This window comes from Mustela nigripes, chromosome 7 (assembly GCF_022355385.1).
Source record: "Mustela nigripes isolate SB6536 chromosome 7, MUSNIG.SB6536, whole genome shotgun sequence".
Classification (NCBI taxonomy): Eukaryota; Metazoa; Chordata; class Mammalia; order Carnivora; family Mustelidae; genus Mustela; species Mustela nigripes.
The window spans coordinates 60,442,037-60,463,649 of NC_081563.1; the positions used below are offsets into that span (position 1 = coordinate 60,442,037).

Here is a 21,613-nt window from a genome sequence, read left to right on the forward strand (position 1 = left end):
TTCTGAATTTTGTTTAACATTCCTATGAATACTTTTAAGTGATCTGGATATTTTTCAAAACTTCACATAAATGGTGCTCATGAAGTGCATCTACTTCCCTTGACTACACAGAAATCAAACCATCAGCTACCAGCATTTACAATGGAGATCAAAAGACGCATGGCTTTAGCCCCACTCATCACTTTGCTCTGATTCCATTTCAGGTTCACAGAGAAGTTTATCTTTTTTTAATGTGACTATGTCATTTCAGTTTCTAATTTTTATTTTATTTGTCTTCTATCAGAACAGGGGGGTGCAAAGTATATATTTACAAGAATTATGTTAAGTATCCTCTACTCGGGTATTAAAAGCAAATAAAAACTGGTAACTTGAATTAAAGCATTCCAAAGATAAGGGCTAAATATACTGCTAGAAATACTTTACCCTCATCATTTGTTCACCAAGGACACTGTGTCCCATATCATGTGAAGGGAAAGGAAGCACTGGTAAATAATAGTAGAAAACTGATCCCAGAATATCTGACTTCTACTTTCTAGGACCATCCTCCTTCACAATCAAAATTCAAAAGGCGAAAAAAAAAAAAAAAGGCAAAAACAAATTTCAAGAACTACCTTTAACAACTTTCTTAGGGACCCACAGAAGAATTAAAAACTACATTATAGAAAAAAATTAATAAACACCTACACCCTGAAATAGACACTGCCTGTACTCCATGTATAAAAAAAAACTTACACATTCACAGGTTGGGGTTCCTTTACCTAAAATATATGTCAAAAAGAAAAATTCACTCAAACCCTACTTTATTCCATATACTAAATTAACTCAAATGATCAAGGACCTAACTGTAAGAGTTAAACAGAAGTATATATTTGTGGGGCTCCTGCCTTCAGCTCAGGTCATGATCCCAGAGTCCTGGGATAGACCCCTGCATTGGGCTCCCTGTTGGGCAGAAAGCCTGCTTCTCCCTCTTCCACTCTCCCTGCTTGTGTTCCCTCTCTCACTTTCTCTGTCAAATAAATAAAATCTCTTAAAAAAAAAAAGAAATATAACTTCGTGACACAGATTTGGCAATGGATTCTTAGGTGTGACATCAAAACATGAATAACAGAAGAAAAACTAGGTAAACTGTAAAGAACCAAAGTTGTGTCTGTGTTTTTATCTTTCACTTTAATAGAAAGGCTAATGTTATAAACTTTAGGATATAAAAGGTATTAATCTCTGTGACTCAAAGAGTTAATATGAATGTTCATAGCAGCAATGTCCACAATAGCCAAACTGTGGGAAGAGCAGAGATGCCTTTCAACAAACGAATGGATAAAGGAGATGTGGTCCATATATACAATGGACTGTTACTCAGCCATCAGAAAAGATGAATACCCAGCTTGTACTTCAGCATGGATGGGACTGGAGGAGATTATGCTAAGTGAAATAAGTCAAGCAGAAAAAGTCAATTATCATATGGTTTCACTTATTTGTGGAACATAAGGAATATCATGGAGATGAACCATGAGAGACTATAGACTCCGAGAAACTGAGGGTTTTGGTTGGGGGCGGGGGAGATGCGTTAGCCCAGTGAGGAATATTAAGGGGGACAAGTATTGTGCTTCCTTCGGCAGCACATATACTAAAAAAAAGGAGGGTACGTATTGCATGGAGCACCGGGTGTTATGAACAAACAATGAATCATGGAACACTACTACATCAAGAAATGATGATATACTGTATGGTGACTAACATAGCATTATAATAATAATAACAACAACAACAATAGTTTAAGAGGAAACAAAATTTTTCCACCAAATCCAGCATGTAAAATAACAAAGGCCATGCCATTATCAATACTTCTCCAATCCTATACTCTTCATTTCTCTAATCTATCACTGACCCCCTCCTACTTTACCTCCCTCACAGTCTTTATTCATGTGTCCATTAAAGGTCCACATTTCTCAAAGTTCTGCTCTTGGCCTACCTTCTGTTCCTCAGTACTCTCTTGAATTCAATGACCACTAAAAAAATGCTCATAATTTCCAGACCTCTCCTTTTGCCAAGCCTATACCACTGAAACCCAGACACAGATTTCTGAATTCCTAATAAAAATCAGCAAGAACAGTTCAGCAAAAAAGTAGCCAGAATTTGCTGGTTTTGAAGATTCTTAGTCTCTCTAGATGCAAAAAATATTAAAATAAGAAATGGCTTCCAAGCAAAATTCAAATCCAAGGAATTGCCAAAAAAAACACAGTCTAAAAGATAAGGTTGAGAATGTAGCTATAAAATTCTTTGTCATACTTCAGAAAGCTCTGAGGTGGTGCTTCTGAGTACTATTCAGTTAAACAAAAGGCCTTTAAAGGTTTTTAAAGTACAATTCACAAATTCTTTTAATCAAACACTAGAGCTTCCAACAAGCTAAAAGCCACTGTCCCTTAGTAGAGTCCTAAGATAGAAAATGGATTATCTTACAGAGATTTGTTAAGTGTGACTTCTAACTAATGGAGTGAGCTCAAATAAGAATTTATAGAAGATCCATAAAGTTTTTAAGAGAATTATACGAGTAGAAACACTGCTTACTTGGACTAAAACGAAGAGTCCTTTAGACTTCCAAACATCTGCAGGGAGGAAATGGGCAGAAGAAACTACACAACTGTAAATAAACAGGCTACCTTTCACAGAAAAGGAAGGACAACCCAAAGTACAGAACCAAAAGCCCAGAAGACAAAGCTAAGAGCCATGGAAAAATTCCCAGACTTCGAATTCTAATCAAAGAACTACTAACTTGTGTCTAGTGGAATTTCAGAAGTGGTATGAAGTAATGGCACCTTTATGACATTTTCCCTTTTTTTGAACAAGACAGCCTATTGGGGTTATCTTAGTCTGTCTGGCCTGACCACTGTATTCTGAATGTGTAAGGAACAGACAATTTGCCTCTTTGGTTTCACAGATCCTCAGATTGAGAGGTAATGTACTCAAGGAGCTGAAATTAAGGAACTACACCTACTGAGGCCTATACCTATGCCTTATCCAAACCTAGACTTGACTTAGATAATGATATTTTGGACCATAAGCTAATATTTAAAAGGAGAGACTTGCAGGATATTGGGAAGGGGACAAGTATATTTTACATGTGAGAGGAACATCAATAATTTTGGCTAGGAATATACTGTAGTGATTTAAAATATGTTCACAAATTCATTGACACTGCCTTCAAAAGATGGAGCATACGCCCCTTCCCCTTGAGTGTGGGCTGGACTTAGGGACCCAGTGCCAACAATAATAAAAAAAGTTACTTCCAAAGGACAGAGTAGGAAAAGAGAGAAATGGTTAACTTTACAATGGAAAAACTTGGTAAACACTATCTTAAGATGTGATGACAGTTAACATCAACAGTCAGGTCATGTGGATTGCTCATATCCTCTAATATGGTGTGAGGAGAAAGGCCCTTCACCTCTGTTGCAATCTTTCCCAGAACCTGTAAGTTCAGTCTAACCATAAGAAAAAAACAGACAAGCCCAGATTGGGGGACATTCTACAGGGTATCTAGCCCCTCTGCTTCAAGACTGTATCATCCTGAAAAATAAGGAAAGATGAGAGACTAACACAGACCAGAGGAAATTAGGGAGATATAACAACCAAACGCATTTAGGTAGTTTAGTCAGCAACTTAGTGGTACCCTGAATTGGATCCTGGAACAGAAAGAGAACATTAATGGAAAAACTGGTGAAATACAAATAAAATCTGTAGTTTAATTAGTAGCAATGGGCCAGTATTAGTTTGTTATTTTTACAAATGTACCATGGTAATACAAAATGTTAACAGGGAAAGCTGGATGAAGACAAGAGAATAAGGGAACTCACTGTACTATCTCTACAACTTCAGTATAAATCTAAAATTATTAAAAAAATAAAGTTAATCTATAACCTTCCCACCCCCTTCACCCAAAATCATACCTATTGCAGAGGCTGGTAAGAGGGCTGAATGAATCAATACACAGAACAGTGCTTAGAGCATGATGAGAGTATATTAACTAATAGCAATTACTATTCTTACATTAAGCCTTAGTAGACATTTGCTAAATGGATGAATATTAAAACATAACAACAAACCAACAAAAACTAAATTGATTAATTCCATACTTGTTATACTGTTCCATTCCTCTTTATTTCCCAGCAAAAATAAACTATGACATATACTTTTTTTTTAAAGCAGAAGTGATGGTATACAAGTCAGTGACTAAGTCATACAAGGCACTGTGGCTTCCTGCTTGCTTTTTCTTTCTTGGATCACTCACCAGGGAGGAAACCAGTTGTTATGTCATTCTATGGCCAAGAACCAAAAGTGATCTGAAGCCTCTTTCAACAGCCACATGAGTGAACACGGAGGCATATCCTCCAGCCCCAATCCTTAGGGTAGCTATAGCTTTGTCCAATATCCAGTGCAACTCAACAGGAACCCTGAGCTAGAATCACTTAACTAAGTTCCTCCCAAATTCCTATCCCAACTCCTATGTGAGATAATAAATGCTTGTTGTTTTTATGACCCTAATTTTAGGGGTAATTTGTTAAATAGCAGTAGATAACTAATATGTGGATCCTCTCCCTTAATTCACTCAAAAATTTATCAAAGGTATAATCTAACAAGACACTGTAGCAGACATACATTGATTTTGCTTGTTCAGAATGCCTAATTCCTTTGGCAAACACTCCTCACCTATTCCATATACTAAAAGCTGTCAACCTACACCTTACCTTGCCTTTGGTCAAAGAGCTCGACAAAGCTGGACAAATACTACAAGCTTAAAATACCCTAATTCCTGTAAGAATGGCTTCTCCATGGGTAGCCATGTGACCTAAGCAGGAAAAATAAGGATCAGTATTTAAACAATACACATATATTGGGAAGAAAGAAACAAATCTTCCCCTGGTATTCCTAAGCTGAAAAGATGAATCTGGGACTGATAACCATTATCTTACCTCTATGGGGAGAAAGCTTGTTTACAGTATGACGTGAAAAAAGCCAAGAGATACCTAAAGCCAGGAACCATGTTTGGGCTTCCTAAGTACATAACCCACTAACCTCCTTTTTTGCTTAATTAAATTAGACAGTAATATAGGTGCTTTGTTTTGTCTTTTAAATCTAAGTTGTATCAAATACTAAAGACAAGTTCAAAATATCCTGAGAATTCAGATTATCAGAGCCAGTTGACATAACTGGAGAGAAACTCAAAACAGAGGTGTTCAGTATTACAGACTGTGAGGAAGAGAGATTTTACTAAGTGAAAATGGGGAGTGGATAAAGAACATTCCAAGCAGCAACAGAAAAGGATATGCATGTACAGAAAACACAGTCCTGCTTAGCAGGACTATATAATACAAACAAGTGATTGAGCACCGAAGCCTAAAGAAAATGGACAACTTGGACAACTAGGCTGTTCTCTTTAAACTAAGAGAGTATATGAGGGGGCGATATCACAGGATGACAAATCAAATTCATTTTGTGATCAATACTGTTTGGATGTGACCACTCACTTAGCTATGTATTCACTAGCTTTATCATCATAATTCAGTTCATGCTTCTCTACTGTATCCATAATACTATTAAATGACTTACTAAAATTTAGATATAATTCCTTTGTTTTTGACTTCCTCTAATCTACTTACATTAATAACCCTGGCAATAAACAGGCAGTGGAACTTATTCAGCAGTTATTCTGAGCTGGTTCCTAGTAACTACCACTCATTTATTGCTACCTGCATTTTGGGTGATACTACTAAGTTCTCTTTAATTAATTATACATAGAGCTATCAGGAAAGTTCAGAAAAACGAGAAACCTGAAACTTAGCTTCCAAGTTCAAAAGTCCCACTTTCTCCTTCCAACCATTTAAGAAATTGTTTTATAAAAATCCACACAAAAGTGCTAAGAATGGCCTTATACCATTTATAAAAATTAACTCAAAATGGGTCAAAGACCTAAATATAAGAGCTAAAACTGGAAAACTCTTAGACAAAAATACAGGGGAAAAAGTTCAATGACATTGGATTTGACAATGAATGATTTCTTAGATAAGAAACCAAAAGCACAGGAAACAAAAGAAAAAAAAAAGATAAATAGGACTACATTAAAATTAAAAATTTTGTACATCTAAAAAGTTTAAAGGAAACCAACTGAATGTGAGAGAATATTCGCAAATCATGTATCTGTAAGGGATTGATCCCCGGAATACATACAGAACTCCTACAACTCAATAACACCAAAAGCAACAACAAAAAACAGGTTAAAAATGGGCATGTCTTGAATGGCTATTTCTCCAAAAATCTACAAATCCAAAAATCTACAAATGACCCATAAGCATATGCAAAGATGCTCAACATCACTAATCATTAGGGTATCGAAATCACAATACCACTTCACACCCATTTGGATGGCTATTTATTTACTTATTTATAGTTTTGAGAGAGACATGAGAGCAGGTGTGGGTGGGGGAAGGGGCAGAGGGAGAGAGAGAATCTTATGTAGCCTCCATGCCCAACACAGAGCCTGGCCTCAAGACCCTGATATCATGACCTGAGTAGTAAGCAAGAGTCGGATGCTTAACTAACTGAGCCACCCATGCATAGATGGCAATTGATTAAAAGAAAGAAGGAAAGTGGGGTGCCTGGATGGGCTCAGTTGTTAAGCATCTGCCTTCAGCACAGGTCATGATCCCAGGGTCCTGGGATCAAGCCCCACATCAGACACCCTACTCAGCGGGAAGCCTGCTTCTCCCTCTCCCACCCACACCCCCATCTGTGTTCCCCCTCTTGCTCTCTCTCTCTCCCTGTCAAATAAATAAATAAACTTTATTTAAAAAAAAAAAAAAGAAAGAAGTAAAGTGGAAGAAGGAAAGAAGGACGGGAGGGAGGGAGGAAGGAAGGAAAGAAGGAAAGAAGGGAGTGTTGACAAGGATGTGCAAAATTTGGAATACTCATACATTACTAGAAAGAATGTAAAATGGTGCAGCCACTGTGGAAAACAGTTTGGTAGTTCTTCAAAAATGTAAACACAGAATTACCATATGATCCAAAAATTCCGTTCCTAGGTATACACCCAAAAGAATTACAAGCAGGGATTCAAACCAATTTTGTACATCCATGTCCACAGTAACATGATGCACAATAGCCAAAAGGTGGAAACAACTCAAATGTCTATCAATATATTAATGGATAAACGAAATCTGACAATGCATCCAATGGAATATAATTCAGCCTTAAAAAGGAATGAAATTCTGACACTTGCTATGACATGGATGAATCTTAAGATACTATTCTAAGCAAAATAAGCCAGACACAAAAGGGCAAATATTGCATGATTCCACTTATACGAGGTACCTAGAATAGGGAAATTCATAGATACAGAAAGTAAATAGAAGTTACTAAGGGCCAGAGAGAGGTAGGAATGGGGAATTATTATTTAATGGATACAGTATTCTGTTTGGGATTAGTAGTGATGGTCACACAACACTGTGAATGTGCTTAATATCACTGAACTCTACACTAAAAATGGTTAAATGATAAAGTCTATGTTACATATATTTTACACAATAAAAAAACAAGAACTAAGAATAAGTTTGGACCAGAGGCCTTCTACATTCATCTTGGCAGTAGAGCAGTGGCATACATGGAATGAAGCCCACAGCCAACCAGCCAATACACAAATACTAGCCAAACACAAGCAGTTTCAACATTGCTGAGAAGGATATACTGTCACTCTGAGTTCAGTACAAAGAACTAAAATCTAAAAATTATTTCCAAGTCCTAGTAAGGCTTGGTTTCCTGGCTTCCTTTCAAGCACCCCATCTGTCCACAAGAATAGAACCAGAGAGTCTGAACAGCAACAAGCTGAAAGAAGTCCAACACCAGAGGCTGTCTGTTGGCAGGCTACTAGTCAGAAGCTGAGGATTTCAACACTGCCAAAGCCCCATTCTCACAGGGTCAATGAGCTTACAAAGACAAACACTCAAATCTCTCTCCCTCTCTAAATCATTTTATTAAAGTATAATATACATACAGAAAAGGGTACATCATAAGAAACAATGATTTCTTTTAAAGCCTATTAGGAAAAATTTAAGCTCGGTAATCTCAAATGCATTCTTTATAAATCTGGAGCTTAAAAATAAAATTACTTCAGAACAAATCGCATTTTCTTAACTGACGAATATTAAATCATTTACTTTTAATTTATTTTTTTCTAAATCGAAGGGCTAATCATAGCTATCAAAAAGCTCAACTTGTGTACTGGATGGTCAACTTTGCAATAAGATTATTAAAGACTGAGTTCATCTACTTATACTAACATATTCATGCAAAAAATCCAGAGTTACCTCAAATTCCTCATTTTCTTTTTTCCACATGCCTTCTAACTTACCTCAAAGCAACCCATCTACAGTCAAAACATTTCTTCTGCCTGCTCACATCCTTCCACCTTGACTGTTAAAATTATTTCTATCTGCTCTGCTAATATCATCTCACCTGAACCACTACAATAGCTCCAAGTGTTCTCCTGACTTTAATTTTTTGGGGGGATGGAGGAACAATACTGATTTTTATTAGTTATCCCTGGGCTTGACAAATTTTGAAACATGCTATAATGAACTTTAAAAAGGAAGAGAACTGTCGAAATTGTGGAACAGAGGTGGAAATGTGGAATGGAGATTATCAGAGATCTACATAACCCATTTGGAAGTGGAGTATTAATTTTGGCTTTGTTCATTCTGGATACTTAGCCTTGCTAACATAATGAAGGATGGAGTGCTTTGGTTTTTGCTTTGTTTTCACCCTGAGATCCCTACATATTATCACACAGAGATTTGGAAACAAAAAAGAGAATTGCTTTTAATGTGCAAAAAAACAATCACAACATCAGTGATTGGGGGAGGGTCCTTGGTATCACGGCTTCGCTCTGGACTATACTATAATTCATCCTTCATACATGAGTCAAAGTGATCCAACAAAAACATAAATCCCATTGCATCATTCCTTTGTTTGGAAACTTTTAATTGGTTTCTATTCCACTTAAAATAAAAATCCAAATTTCTTACCAAAACCAATTTCTTGCCTTTTGTTTCCTCTGCATTTTCCACCTCTAAATCAGCCTGCCTCCTTAGAAAGCCTTTCCTCGCTCAAGCTAAAGCAGTAGCCCTTTACTGTGAGGTGGGATCTGGCAGCCATAATTTTTTAAAGATCCCTGGGTGAGTCTGATACTCAGTGATGCTAAGACCAGTGCACTAAGAGTCTTGCTTTTGCTTGCAATAATTTTTCTGCCAATTTACTTCTTGCTATTTTGTACTGCCTGTGGGTTGAGAAACTGGAAAACCAGCATGTAGGATGTGATAAAAAAAAGAAATGACAATCATCAGGATCCTGTACTAAACCCTACCAAAGGTCGTACCTACCTGTTAAATGCAAGGGGTATGTTCAAGAACTCTAAAGAATCTGTACGCCTGTACCAACTTTTCTTAGTTCATGACTCTCAGCTCTGAATAGGAGAGCTGAAGTTGTCAGAGAAATCAAATGCAAATGTTACCTGCTCACAACTGCCTTCCCTAACTCCGAGCTTTGGTAAGGTTCTTCAGTTTCTGATATACTTCCTTACATTAATCACTGCTGTTTTTTTTCTTCTGTCAGCTCTGTAAGATAAAGGATTTGCCTGTGTTGTTTACTGACATTTCCCCAACACCTCTACAGAGTCTGACACATTGTAGGTGCTTAGTAAATACTGAATTCAGTGATTCATTTATTTATTCAACTAATATTTACTGAACATCATGTGCCAGACAGCATCCTAGACCTTGAGGATATGTCAGTGAACAAAACATTAAAAATCCTTTCCCCTTATATGGTGATGTGGAGCACAGGCAAGATTAGTAAATAAAACAAAATATATAGTATGGTAGTTACAGTAAGTGGCAGGAAGGAAAAACACACACAAAAAACTAATCTATGATAACAAAAGGTATGTTACTGGTTGCCTAGGAATTGGGGTAGAGAGAGGGACCGATTATGAAGGGGCACAAGGAAATTTCTGAGGGCTGATGGACACATTCTGCCTCTTGACTAAGTGGTAATTTCACAAGTGTATACACCAGCCAAAATTAATCAAATCAAACACTTCAAATGGATATAGATTATATATGGATATTATATCTCAATGAAGTTTTAAAAAAATAAAGCAGGTAATGGAGGACTGAACTTTTAGAAAGATAGTCAGTGAAAGCATATGGAGAAGGTGAATTAGAAAGAAAAAAAAAAAGATGTCAGAAAGGTGGAAAAGCTATTAATGTAGAAATTTGAAGGAAGATCAATCCAGAGAAAAGGAAGAGTAAATACACAGACCCTAAAAAGGAGCATGTTTGACATGTTCCACAAATTGGTAAGAAGGCCATTGGGTCTAGTTAGACAAGAGTGAGTAAGGGAAAGAGCTAGCTATTAATCTGATTGAGATAGGAAGCCATTAGTGACGTACAAGCCATAAATACATGATGTGACTTACAATTTAAGAGAGATACTCTGTTGATAGATTACTGGGGGTTGAGACTAAGTTAAAGAGCAGATGCAAATAGACCAGCTGGGAGGATGTTGTTACCATCTAAGAGAGAAGTGTTGGTGATCTGAACAGAATAGTCGGGTGGGGTGTTAGTGAGAAATAATACAATTTAAACCATATTTTAAAATTAAAGCTAGCAGGATTTGATGATGGACTGGATGTGGGTGTGAGAAAAAGAAAGGATATATATTGGAAGAATGGAGGTGTCACTAACTGAGATGAAAAAATGAAGAAGGAATCGGTTTAGAAAGCATATGGGGAACTTTGTACGGGGAACTACATACCTTTTCATATTTAAGTAGAATTCTCAAGTATGTCATAAATATGTATCTGGAAATTAGGGGAAAAATCTAGTTTGGAGATATAATTCAAGAGCTGTCAGCATATAGATGGTATTTAAATGCATGAAAATGGGTGAGATAACCTAGGAAGTGTGTTGTACCTAAGAAGAAAAGAGGACCAAGGACTTGAGGCCAGGGACACCCCAACTTTTACATGTTAGGAAAATGGAAGGAGCCAGCAAAAGATATCTAAAAAGGGGAAAGGAAAGAGCAGACTAAATAGCTAAGAGGAAAATCAGGCAAATATGGTATCCTAGAAGGACAAGTGTTTCAAAGGAAAGAGAACTCAAGTATGACAAATACTGCTCATTGGTCAATCTCAACCTCAATGCAATCTCAAAAAGGTATTACTTAAGACCAAAATAAATGCAAAACATTATATAAATTTTTAAACAGCGACTTGGCTAAGAAAACCAAGTACTACATTAATAATAGAGCGAATATTTAACACATCAAAAATATAAAATACCACTTATTACACAATAAGAATATATAAAACATACTCAAAATGTTTACTTTTCAACTGGTAAATTATTAGCTACTGAATAATTCTGATTTTAATCTTCCGTAACTAGATGACCACTTTAAACTTACATTTCCCCCCATTAACTATAACCTATTCTCTGTTACCTAACTATCCATTTTAATTTAAAATGTTAAAAGCTTTTTTTGCATCTTTTTTCCTGTTTTGGTAAACATTTCCTTCTGTACAGACTCTAGACATTGTCTTATATAAATGAAACCTTGGAACTTAAATTCAGGACCACAACTTTAGAACACAAACTATTATGAAACATACCTTAGAGATACAAAAGAGGGTTGGTCCATTCAGAACTAAAGTTTAAATAAACTCCATGTTCTAAACCTGATATAAAATATAAAAATGAAAAATTTATTTGAAAAAATGCATTCTAAACTGATTTAATCAATCCCTAGTGATGAAGAGTGGTTTGTTTATACCAACACTAAATTCTACAGAAGTTATTATTTATTACATTGCTAAGAATGAAAACAAGCTTAAATACAAGAATTATCAGAAATAGGCCAACCATTACAGCTTATATAACCAAATGAGATATCTAAGCTCCCCTTGGTAGATTTTTGGAATAAGGCAATATCATCTTAAAATGGTGACTGAGCACTGATAAAAACAATGGCATTTTATTTATTCTCTGTATTCTATCCTTATATTTCACTTTTTAAAAAAATTTTATGTATGTATGGATGGATGTATTGAGCATGAGCAGGGGAAGCAGCAGAGGGAACGGGAGACAATCTCAAGCAGACTCCACAGCAAGCGTGGAGCACCAAGTGGGGCTTGATCCCATGACCCCGAGATCATGACATGAACTGAAATCAAGAGTTGGACGCCCAGGTGCCCCATCCTTATGTTTCTCCATATATTTATACACACACACATAAAGTGTAGGTATGTACATATGTATATAAGTGAGATAGGGTGTATCAGAGAATGTGTGTATGTTTTAATCTTTGTTTCTTTTCCTATGACACAAAGCAGGGAGCTGTGGTGGCACTGCTCAAGCTGGTGAAGCTACAGTGGAGCATAACAGAGCTCAGCTGCTAAATAGTAATAATAAGCTGGTTATTAATCGCCCAAGCTTAAGGAGGATAATGTCAGACCTGGGGGAGGCAGATGAAGTGGAGCTGCAGCACCTGGGGGCAGCCAAACAGAAGGCACCTGCAGTTCACTGCACAGGTGTATCACATCTTGGAGCTATGCTGGGATAAACGTGTGGAGAAGCCAGGGAATCGCCTAGACTCTCCCACTGAAAATTGTCTCTAGTTGTGTGGACTGCTTCATTGACACTACTATCACCAGTTAGTTTGCCCAAACTGTACAGGAAGGAGAATAGTAGGCTATCCCCTAGAAGAGTCACAGAAGAGGAAAAGGACTTATTATTAAGCAGACTGAAGGGCCAGGGAGTGGAGGTTGTCATTCCTTGTCAGGTCAAGTTGAGGCTGTTGGTACTAAAAAGTAACAAATGTTTGTAAAGTGAAATTTATTTATTTGGAATTCAGAAATTTCATGTTATATCACAATTACTCAATAAATGCGAATTCTCCAAAAAATTAAATTGATTATTTTTTAAAAGATTTGATTTATTTATTTGACAGAGAGAGATCACAAGTAGGCAGAAAGACAGGCGGAGAGAGAGTGGGGGGCAGGCTCTTTGCTGAGCAGAGAGCCCGATGTGGGGCTCGATCCCAGGACCCTGAGATCATGACCTGAGCCGAAGGCAGAGGTTTAATCCACTGAGCCACCCAGGAGCCCCTAAATTGATTATTAATCACCGGTTTTAGCAGATACCTACTGTTCATTAGCCAAAATTACACAAGAATATCAGTACATTTCATTTTATTTTTTTAAAGACTTTATTTATTTATTTGAGAGTGAGCACGAGCGAGAGGTTAGTGGCAGAGGAAGGAGAAGCAGACCCCACTGAGCAGGGAGCCTGATTCTGAGCTCAATCCTAAGACCTTGAGATCATGACCTGAGCTGAAGGCAGATGCCCAATCAACTGTGCCACCCAGGCACACCAGTACATTTAGTTCTAGGAGGAATTATGGAAATTAAATATAAGTGAATGCGTTCCTTGGAGATTAGACACTTGCCTAGCCTTCAGATGAAATGTTGACTTTTTAATCCAGAGTCTAAACCTGTCCTCGTTCTGTAAATGCGAGTGAGTAGACCATTGTATATTCCTATTATCTAACTGCGTACAAATGACAGAACTAAACATATGATGAGTTGGTCAGAAAAAAAAATCAGATCAATAAAGACAAACACTATTTTCTTCCCTGTATCTGCTGAAAACACACTCCAACCTAGAGGAGTACCTGGTACACTAAAACCTAGTCTAGAAAAGGAAGTAACACTAGCCATTTTTAAAACACAAAAAAGAAACAGAGCTTTGTATTTATGACCTCTATAGGCAGGGTACCTCAAAATGTATACAAAAAACAATTCGGTGGAAGATAAGAGGAACAATTTAATACTGAATAGTTTAGCACTGAGGTTGTGGCTAGATGTTTTCTCACAAATTGTCTTATTGGTCTTGTAAAACAAGAAGTCACAAAAGAGGGGTGCCTAGCTGGCTCATTCAGAAGAGCATGCAACTTTTGGTCTCAGGGTTGTGAGTTCGAGCCCCATATTGGGTGTAGAGATTACTAACAAAATACATAAACTCTTAAAAAAAAAAAAAGTCACAAAAGAAAAACCAACACATCTTTATAAAATACCAAAATTCAGTCTTTAAAAAATAACTATTAATGAGACTCCACTAAACATTTAAATTATCCCCCCCAAATTTACTATTTCAAAGAGAAAACATTCTATGATAATTAAGTTCCAGAAAAGAAAAACACAACATGGAGCTAATTAAATACGTTAAACAACAAAATTTTCGTAAAGACATCTGCCAGATTCCAACAGTCCTCAAGGCTTAGGGACCCTCAGTGATTTATGACCAAATATGATGGGATCTCAATCATACAAGTAAAGTACTTGCTCTTTCCTTTGTACATGAAATGTTCACCTCAAAGTTTTGTGTCCTTTCTTTTTTTTTTTTTAAGATTTTATTTATTTATTTGACAGAGAGAGATCACAAGCAGGTGAGTGGCAGGCAGAGAGAGAGCAGGAAGCAGGCTCCCCGCTGAGCAGAAAGCCCGATGCAGGGCTGGATCCCAGGACCCTGGGATCATGACCTGAGCCGAAGGCAGCGGCTTAACCCACTGAGCCACCCAGGCGCCCCATTTTGTGTCCTTTCACCATTGAATTCCTGTTTTATTCTTGCAAAATCTTTTATTTCTGTTGAATAAAAACATTCATTCTAAGATAAGTAATTAGTTCACCAGTTTATGCTCATTTTCTTTAGTTCTGTAGATTTCCATAAACATATACTCCTTTAGTTACTTCTCTATTACTTTGGCTTCTTCCTCTTCCTGAAGTATACTATATAGTGTTAAAAGAAAAAAGTCAATGAGTGTACTTGGCCACTGATCACCAGATGTACTTTCTGGATCAAAGAAATAAGTAATACAGACAAACTAGCAGGAGAAAGCAATTTAAATACAGAAGGGAAAACAAAAAACCCACCATTACCACATCTAGTTCCTGAAGACAGTCCCCAAGCACTCCATTTATTATGGTAACTAGAAGTACTATGCCAACATATATTGAATTCTCACTATAAAAATTTGAGGCCATGCCCTATTTATACTTCAAATCACATTGTTTGGCTACTTTTAATACAGTGGTTCTCTGTATGAATTCATCCAACTCTGGACGAATACTGGAATCACTAACTTTAACGAATACTGATATCCAGGTCCCATTCCCACAGATTCTTATTTAATTGGTCTCAACACCATCCTGAGCATGAAAAATTTTAAAGCCCCACAAGTGATTCTTACGTGCAGCCATCATTGAGAACAAATGATTTAAAACGACATAAACTGAGGCAGTAATTTAGTTACTTTGGGGTATATCAATACACACATATGCACATATACACAGAGTTCAAAAAAGTAGGTCATTCTTTTTGGAAGCAACCTCTCAGTATCCTAGAATCATTAATCCTCTCTCAAGTTCATTCAATGTCTACATATGAAAATAACTTTGACTTTGTTGCCTATAAATGTTCTAAAAACTGGGAATTTGATATAGTAGAGGACTTCAGAAATAATATTCACTTAGAGGCTGACAGAAGTACTAACCAAGGATCCAGGTCTCACAAAAACATTTCCTATAGGATTTGGGCTGTATATTTTATTGCCAGCCTAGGTTAATATTGATATATTGATTTAAGAATATATTTGCATTCAAAGGACTTGTGGGCTAAAGAGCAATTTCAATATCAATGTTGTTAACTACTATATTATATTACAAACACGTTTTTTTGGCTCCTAAAAGTTGGTGTCAATGGTTTTGGGGAGAAAAAAATCAATTTGGTAATCTCCATTTTAGTTTTCATTTTACCACATAGTACCTCTGTCTAAATGAAGTCGTATCTATCTCAGACACCTTCTCTAGAAAATGGGGATAGACTATCTCACCTGTATAATTCGTCAGGTAAGTGCTTAAGGACTCTCTGACTTCTAATACTTGTTGATTACACTGTGATAGTTAAACTTTCTAGAAACATCAATGTCCATTTATTTACATATTGTCTGTTACTGCTTTTCAGCTACAACAACAAAGCTGAGTACTTATGACAGAAACTATATGGTTGTCAATTAACTATCTGGCCACTTTGAAAAAAAATTTGCCAACATGTTTTAATTGATAACAAAATGTCCCTGAAGCTAGCCAGCAAATTATTTGTAGTGATGTTTAGATTTACTGTTGGCAGAATCTTTCTACACTTAAAAAAAACAAAAAAACAGACAAACAAACAGCTGAATGCCACTTTGGGTAACAAGATCAAAGAAAAAAATTTAAAGATTTTAAAGTAGATTTAAAAATCCCTGTGTTAATGGAATACTATGCAGCCATCAAAAGAAATGAAATCTTGCCATTTGCAACAACGTGGATGGAACTAGAGCGTATCATGCTTAGCGAAATAAGTCAAGCAGAGAAAGACAACTATCATATGATCTCCCTGATATGAGGAAGTGGTGATACAACATGGAGGCTTAAGTGGGTAGAAGAAGAATAAATGAAACAAGATGGGATTGGGAGGGAGACAAACCATAAGTGACTCTTAATCTCACAAAACAAACTGAGGGTTGCCGGGGGCAGGGGGTTTGGGAGAAGGGGGTGGGATTATGGACATTGGGGAGGGTATGTGATTTGGTGAGTGCTGTGAAGTGTGTAAACCTGGTGATTCACAGACCTGTACCCCTGGGGATAAAAATATATGTTTATCAAAAATAAAAAATTAAAAAAAAAACTCCCTGTGTTGATACCCAATAAATTCAGATGACATGTAAGTTACTAAAATCAAAAGGCACATTATAAACTGAATTCAAGAAAAAACAGGAAAGTATCAAGTTAAAGAAGTACTGTAAGAGCTTTCTAGGAACGTCATAAAATAGATATACGTGTTTTGATATTCCTGCCCAAATGATAAATACTTAAAGACAAAATGAAATAATCACTACTGCCACATAAAAATTGAACAGCCTGTACAAATGGCTAGTGAAACTTAGATATGCAAGTATGTTTACCACACCTTTCTAATCTGTTACATTTTTGGTCTAGGAAGAGTAGGAGGAAGGCCATATAGGACAATGGTTAAGAGAAAAGACTTCAGGGTCAGACAAACCAAAGTCAATTAAGGCAACAGCATTATTTCACAATAACTGTATAAAAGATTCTCCAAATGCATTTTTAAAAAGAATTATTTTTTTAAATGAATTACCTTTTAAATTAAAATTAATGTCCTCATGGAACTACAAACACTGAAAAATCCTAAGAAACTTAAGAAAAGAATATGTGAAGGAAACTGACAGCTAAAAAAAATACTCTCATCTGTAGAAGAAAAATAAATTTTTATTAAAGGATGTAACAGAAGCACTTATTTGATTATTTATCTGAAAATAAATCTGGTTAGCTAATTCAGTGATCTGGGTTCTCTCTTCCTAATTATGGGTTGCTGCTTTTTTCTTTTCTTTTCTTTTTTTCCCAAAAGGCATATACCAGGTCATTAAAAGTCTGATCTGGCAGTCATCTGAAGCACAAACTAAATGACTTCAAAAAAACAATGTAGATGCCAAAATTATCTGCTATAATGACTATGGGAAATGTAAGAAAAAGAGGACTGTTTTGTAAATAATCAAGATCAAATTAAAAATTATCTGTGGGCTCAATGACAGAGATTGCACATTTAGGGTCTTTAGGAACAAATACATTACTGTAATTAAGATACACTGCCGATAAAGACGACTGGGTGAGACAGTTACATTCCGTGTTGTTTAATCTGTTTCTGCTCTTTATTCAGCAACTCTATCACTGCTTTAAAGATTCTGACCAAATGCCAAGAATTCTGAGATCTAACCAAAATGGAGTAGCAGCCAACTTCTGTGCAATCACCTTAATGACCCATTTCGTACTTCTGAGATAGCTGCCAGAACCATGAGGCTGCTGTCCAGATTCTATCCAAAACTGGGAATATCTAAGTTTTCAGATGATTCCATCTCTGAAAAGGGATTCTAGGAAACAGGATCTGTTCCTATTATTCTTATTACCTTTGCAAAGAAGACTGTTACATAAAATCAATCTGAATATATAGCTAACATGTAATGAGAAATATAGTTTAGAAAAGGAAATTAAGTTTGATTTACCTGTCCACTTTTCCCTATTTCCAGCTCCATGATGGCAACAGGGGTATGTATCTGAGCTGAATGCCTTGACTGCGATTTGCCGTCAACTCTCCAACTCAGGCCCCGAAGCCCACTGTCCCAACGGCTCTGGTTCATGAGACTCTCTCGAATTTTTATCTTGTGGCTTTTCCAGAATTTGGAAATGACAGCAGCTTGGTCAGATGAAATCCCACCTTGCTTTTTGGTTTGAGCAGTCAAGAATGCCTCCAGCTGGTTGAAATCCATGTCTGCAGATGCAATTGACTATAATGACAGAAAAAATAATAAATTTGAATTTGGTAAATAAATAGAAAAAGATAGCTTCTTAACTACAGATCATATTCTGAATGATTATCAACCACTGAATAGGCTTTCAAAAAGGGTCGTCAATGACAGGGATAAGAATAAGCTCTTTAAAAGAACAAAAATATCCTTTTTACAAATATTAAGTATCAGAAAAATCTACTTGTCAAAAATTCCATGTCACTCAAATTCTGTATCAATAACTAGAATCTAATTCTTAAATACTGAATTTCAAGGTGTGAAATAATACAAATAATTAAAGAAATTTAAACTAAATAATGAAACAAGAAAACAAATTAATTCATCCTCTGATGGAATCTTACATAATTTCACAATGCCATGTAAGCCAGGCTTGGCTTGATATACTATAACTGTATAATGCCTTGTCCATAGAAGCACAAACTAAATTTTGTTAAACAAATACATTATGTTAGCTGTGTTAAGTCCATCTTTAGTCAACTAGCTCATTCACAATACTACTCTGAAATTGCATATTTTTTAATGTTTCTCCATAAATTTTCAAAATTTAGGGACACCTGGCAGGCTCATGGGTTACGCCTCTGCCTTTTGGCTCAGGTAATGATCTCGGGGTCCTGGGATCGAGCCCTGCATCGGGCTCTCTGCTCAGCAAGGAGCCTGCTTCCCCCGCTCTCTCTGCCTGCCTCTCTGCCTACTTGTGATCTCTCTCTGTCAAATAAATAAATAAAATCTTTAAAAAAATTTTTTCAAAATTTAATTGCCACTGCCATTATTTTTCATGATTTTACTTATTTGACAGAAAGAGTGAGTAAGAGAAAGTGAGCTCGAGTAGAGGAGGAGCAGAAGGAAAGGGAAAAGCAGAAGGCAAACGCTTAACCGACTGAGCCACCCAGGCACCCTGCCATTGCTGTTTTGAACAGTAAGTTGCTACATAAACTGAAATGGAAAATCATCAAAAGTCTGTGGCAATGGAGCCTTCAAGAGGGCAGTGACTGTTAATGATGTGGTCTCAGGACAAAACTTTCTTTGCCTCTTCTTTGGTATATCCTTATCCTCCCCTGGCCACGGGGACTGGCACGAGGTCCAAACCAGACAAATCAGAGTATCCTCCTTTCTCTGGACACAACAGCTGATCCAAATCAATCTCCTAATTTAGAGCAGGAGAAAAAATGGTCTTGCCTCTTGAGGTCATGGTCATATTCAGAAGAATATGAGGCTAGGATGCAGACTGCTCTCTTTGATCTTTTCACAAAGGCCTGATTGCAATAAAAAGAATGAAGCCAAGCAGAGTTGAGAGTGTGTTCTAAAGGAGTGATATCCCTGCTCTAGAATTCCCTCCCAAGGCCCTGGTTCCTGTAAGCTTTCCTCCAATTCAATATGCTATCTCAGCATCCTTTCAACCTTCAGGTACCAAGAAATTTGATATACTATTCAAGATAGTTTAAGCTATAGTCCTATCATTTAGAACCAAAACTTCAGACTAAACTTGGGCAGTAGCAGTGAGAACAAAGGAGTGTAAAGGAAGATAGTATACAAGCAGAGTATAGGATGAGAAGTAGGACGGGGGCTGACAGACAAACATACTGCCTTTCCTTCTTCAATTAATGTAAAAAAAAAACTATATGATAAATATAATGACTTTCTGATAAAGGTATTTCACGGTATAATTCAATAAACATTTATTGAATACCTGCTTATTTACAGGGTTTAGGGACCCAAATTCCCTACCTAAGCCACTTAATAGAAACATCAATTTGTATAATATACTATAATTAAGTCAAATTATTTCTACTAGCACTTTGCTTCACAATATCACATCACAATGTAGATGATTCATATCATTTTTTTCCTCAAATCATATGAAGATGCCTACTTTGATATAACCTAACCTGTGGCAGAATTTATTTTGGTTGGCTTCCAGTCAATAATATATTAAACTGGGATCAATTCATCCAGATTTAGAATAATCAGAAATTAAATAAGGAACTGATTGTGGTTCAAATTCCAAGTCATCAATTTTCATTTATTTAAGAAATATCTGAATAGCTACCATGAAACAGACAATGTTCAAGGCATGCCACCTCTATCCACCAGGAGCCTCAGCTGGCAGCCTGGTACTCACTTATTCCTGATTCTTCCCTCTTCTTCACAACTTGAATTAGTGGTTCACAACAATGGCTGCATACTACAATCATGAGGTACATTTTTTTTTAAAAGATTTTATTTATTTGACCAAGAGAGATCTCAAGTAGGCAGAGAGGCAGGCAGAGAGAGAGGAGGAAGCAGGTCCCCGCTGAGCAGAGAGCCCGATGTGGGGCTGGATCCCAGGACCCTGGGATCATGACCTGAGCTGAAGGCAGAGGATTTAACCCACTGAGCCACCCAGGTGCCCCCATTTTTTTTTTTTTTAAGATTTACTTATTTATTTGAGAGAGAGAGGGAGCTTGAGTGAACAGGGGGAGGGGCTGAGAAAGAAGGAAGAAGAGTCTTAAGCACACTCCACGCTGAGCCCAGAGCCCCATGTGGGGCTCAATCCCATGACCCTGAATTCATGACCTCAGCTGAAACCAAGAGTCTGATGCTTAATCAACTGAACTGTACACCCAGGTGCCCCATGAGGTACGTTCTTAAAATATGAATTCCTAGACTCTATCCCAGAAGTTCTGATTTCTAAAAATTCTAAAACAAGGCCTAGGCATTGGCATTGTTTACAAGTTTCCCAAATAATTTTAATGAGCAACAAAGGTTAAGAACTAAGCCTACAACATTTTGTTTACCAACCTCTACTGATTCTTATATCTGAAATAATTCTCTAATAATGTGTCCCTTCTGCTCTGTCCCTACTACCGAGTACTGAGTACTCAAGAGCAATCACTTTCTTGTGCCTAAACTAGGCTTCTATCTTGTACCTCCTCAACTCTATCTTCTATCGTAATCTATCTAAAAATGTCAGGGCACCTAGATGATTCAGTGAGTTAAGCCTCCAACTCTTGATTTTGGCTCAGGTTGTGGTCTCAGGGTTGTAAGATTGAGCCCCACTTCAAACTAGGTACTCAGCACAGAGCCCGCTTGTCCCTCCCCTCTGTTCTTCCTC

At 36.8% G+C, this 21,613-nt stretch overlaps 1 protein-coding gene and 1 pseudogene across 2 annotated transcripts in view; one reads left to right on the top strand and one right to left on the bottom strand.

Moving 5' to 3' along the window:
• The window catches only part of COMMD1 (copper metabolism domain containing 1), a 209,147-nt gene that overhangs the window by 86,779 nt on the left and 100,755 nt on the right, over nucleotides 1–21,613 (bottom strand). For both annotated transcript variants that reach the window (XM_059406002.1, XM_059406003.1), the window contains one exon: nucleotides 18,220–18,501. In XM_059406002.1, coding sequence (XP_059261985.1) covers nucleotides 18,220–18,501 — 282 coding nt within the window. The remainder of the gene's footprint in view (nucleotides 1–18,219; nucleotides 18,502–21,613) is intronic.
• Nucleotides 12,547–12,788, top strand: LOC132022152 (mitochondrial import inner membrane translocase subunit Tim8 B-like; annotated as a pseudogene).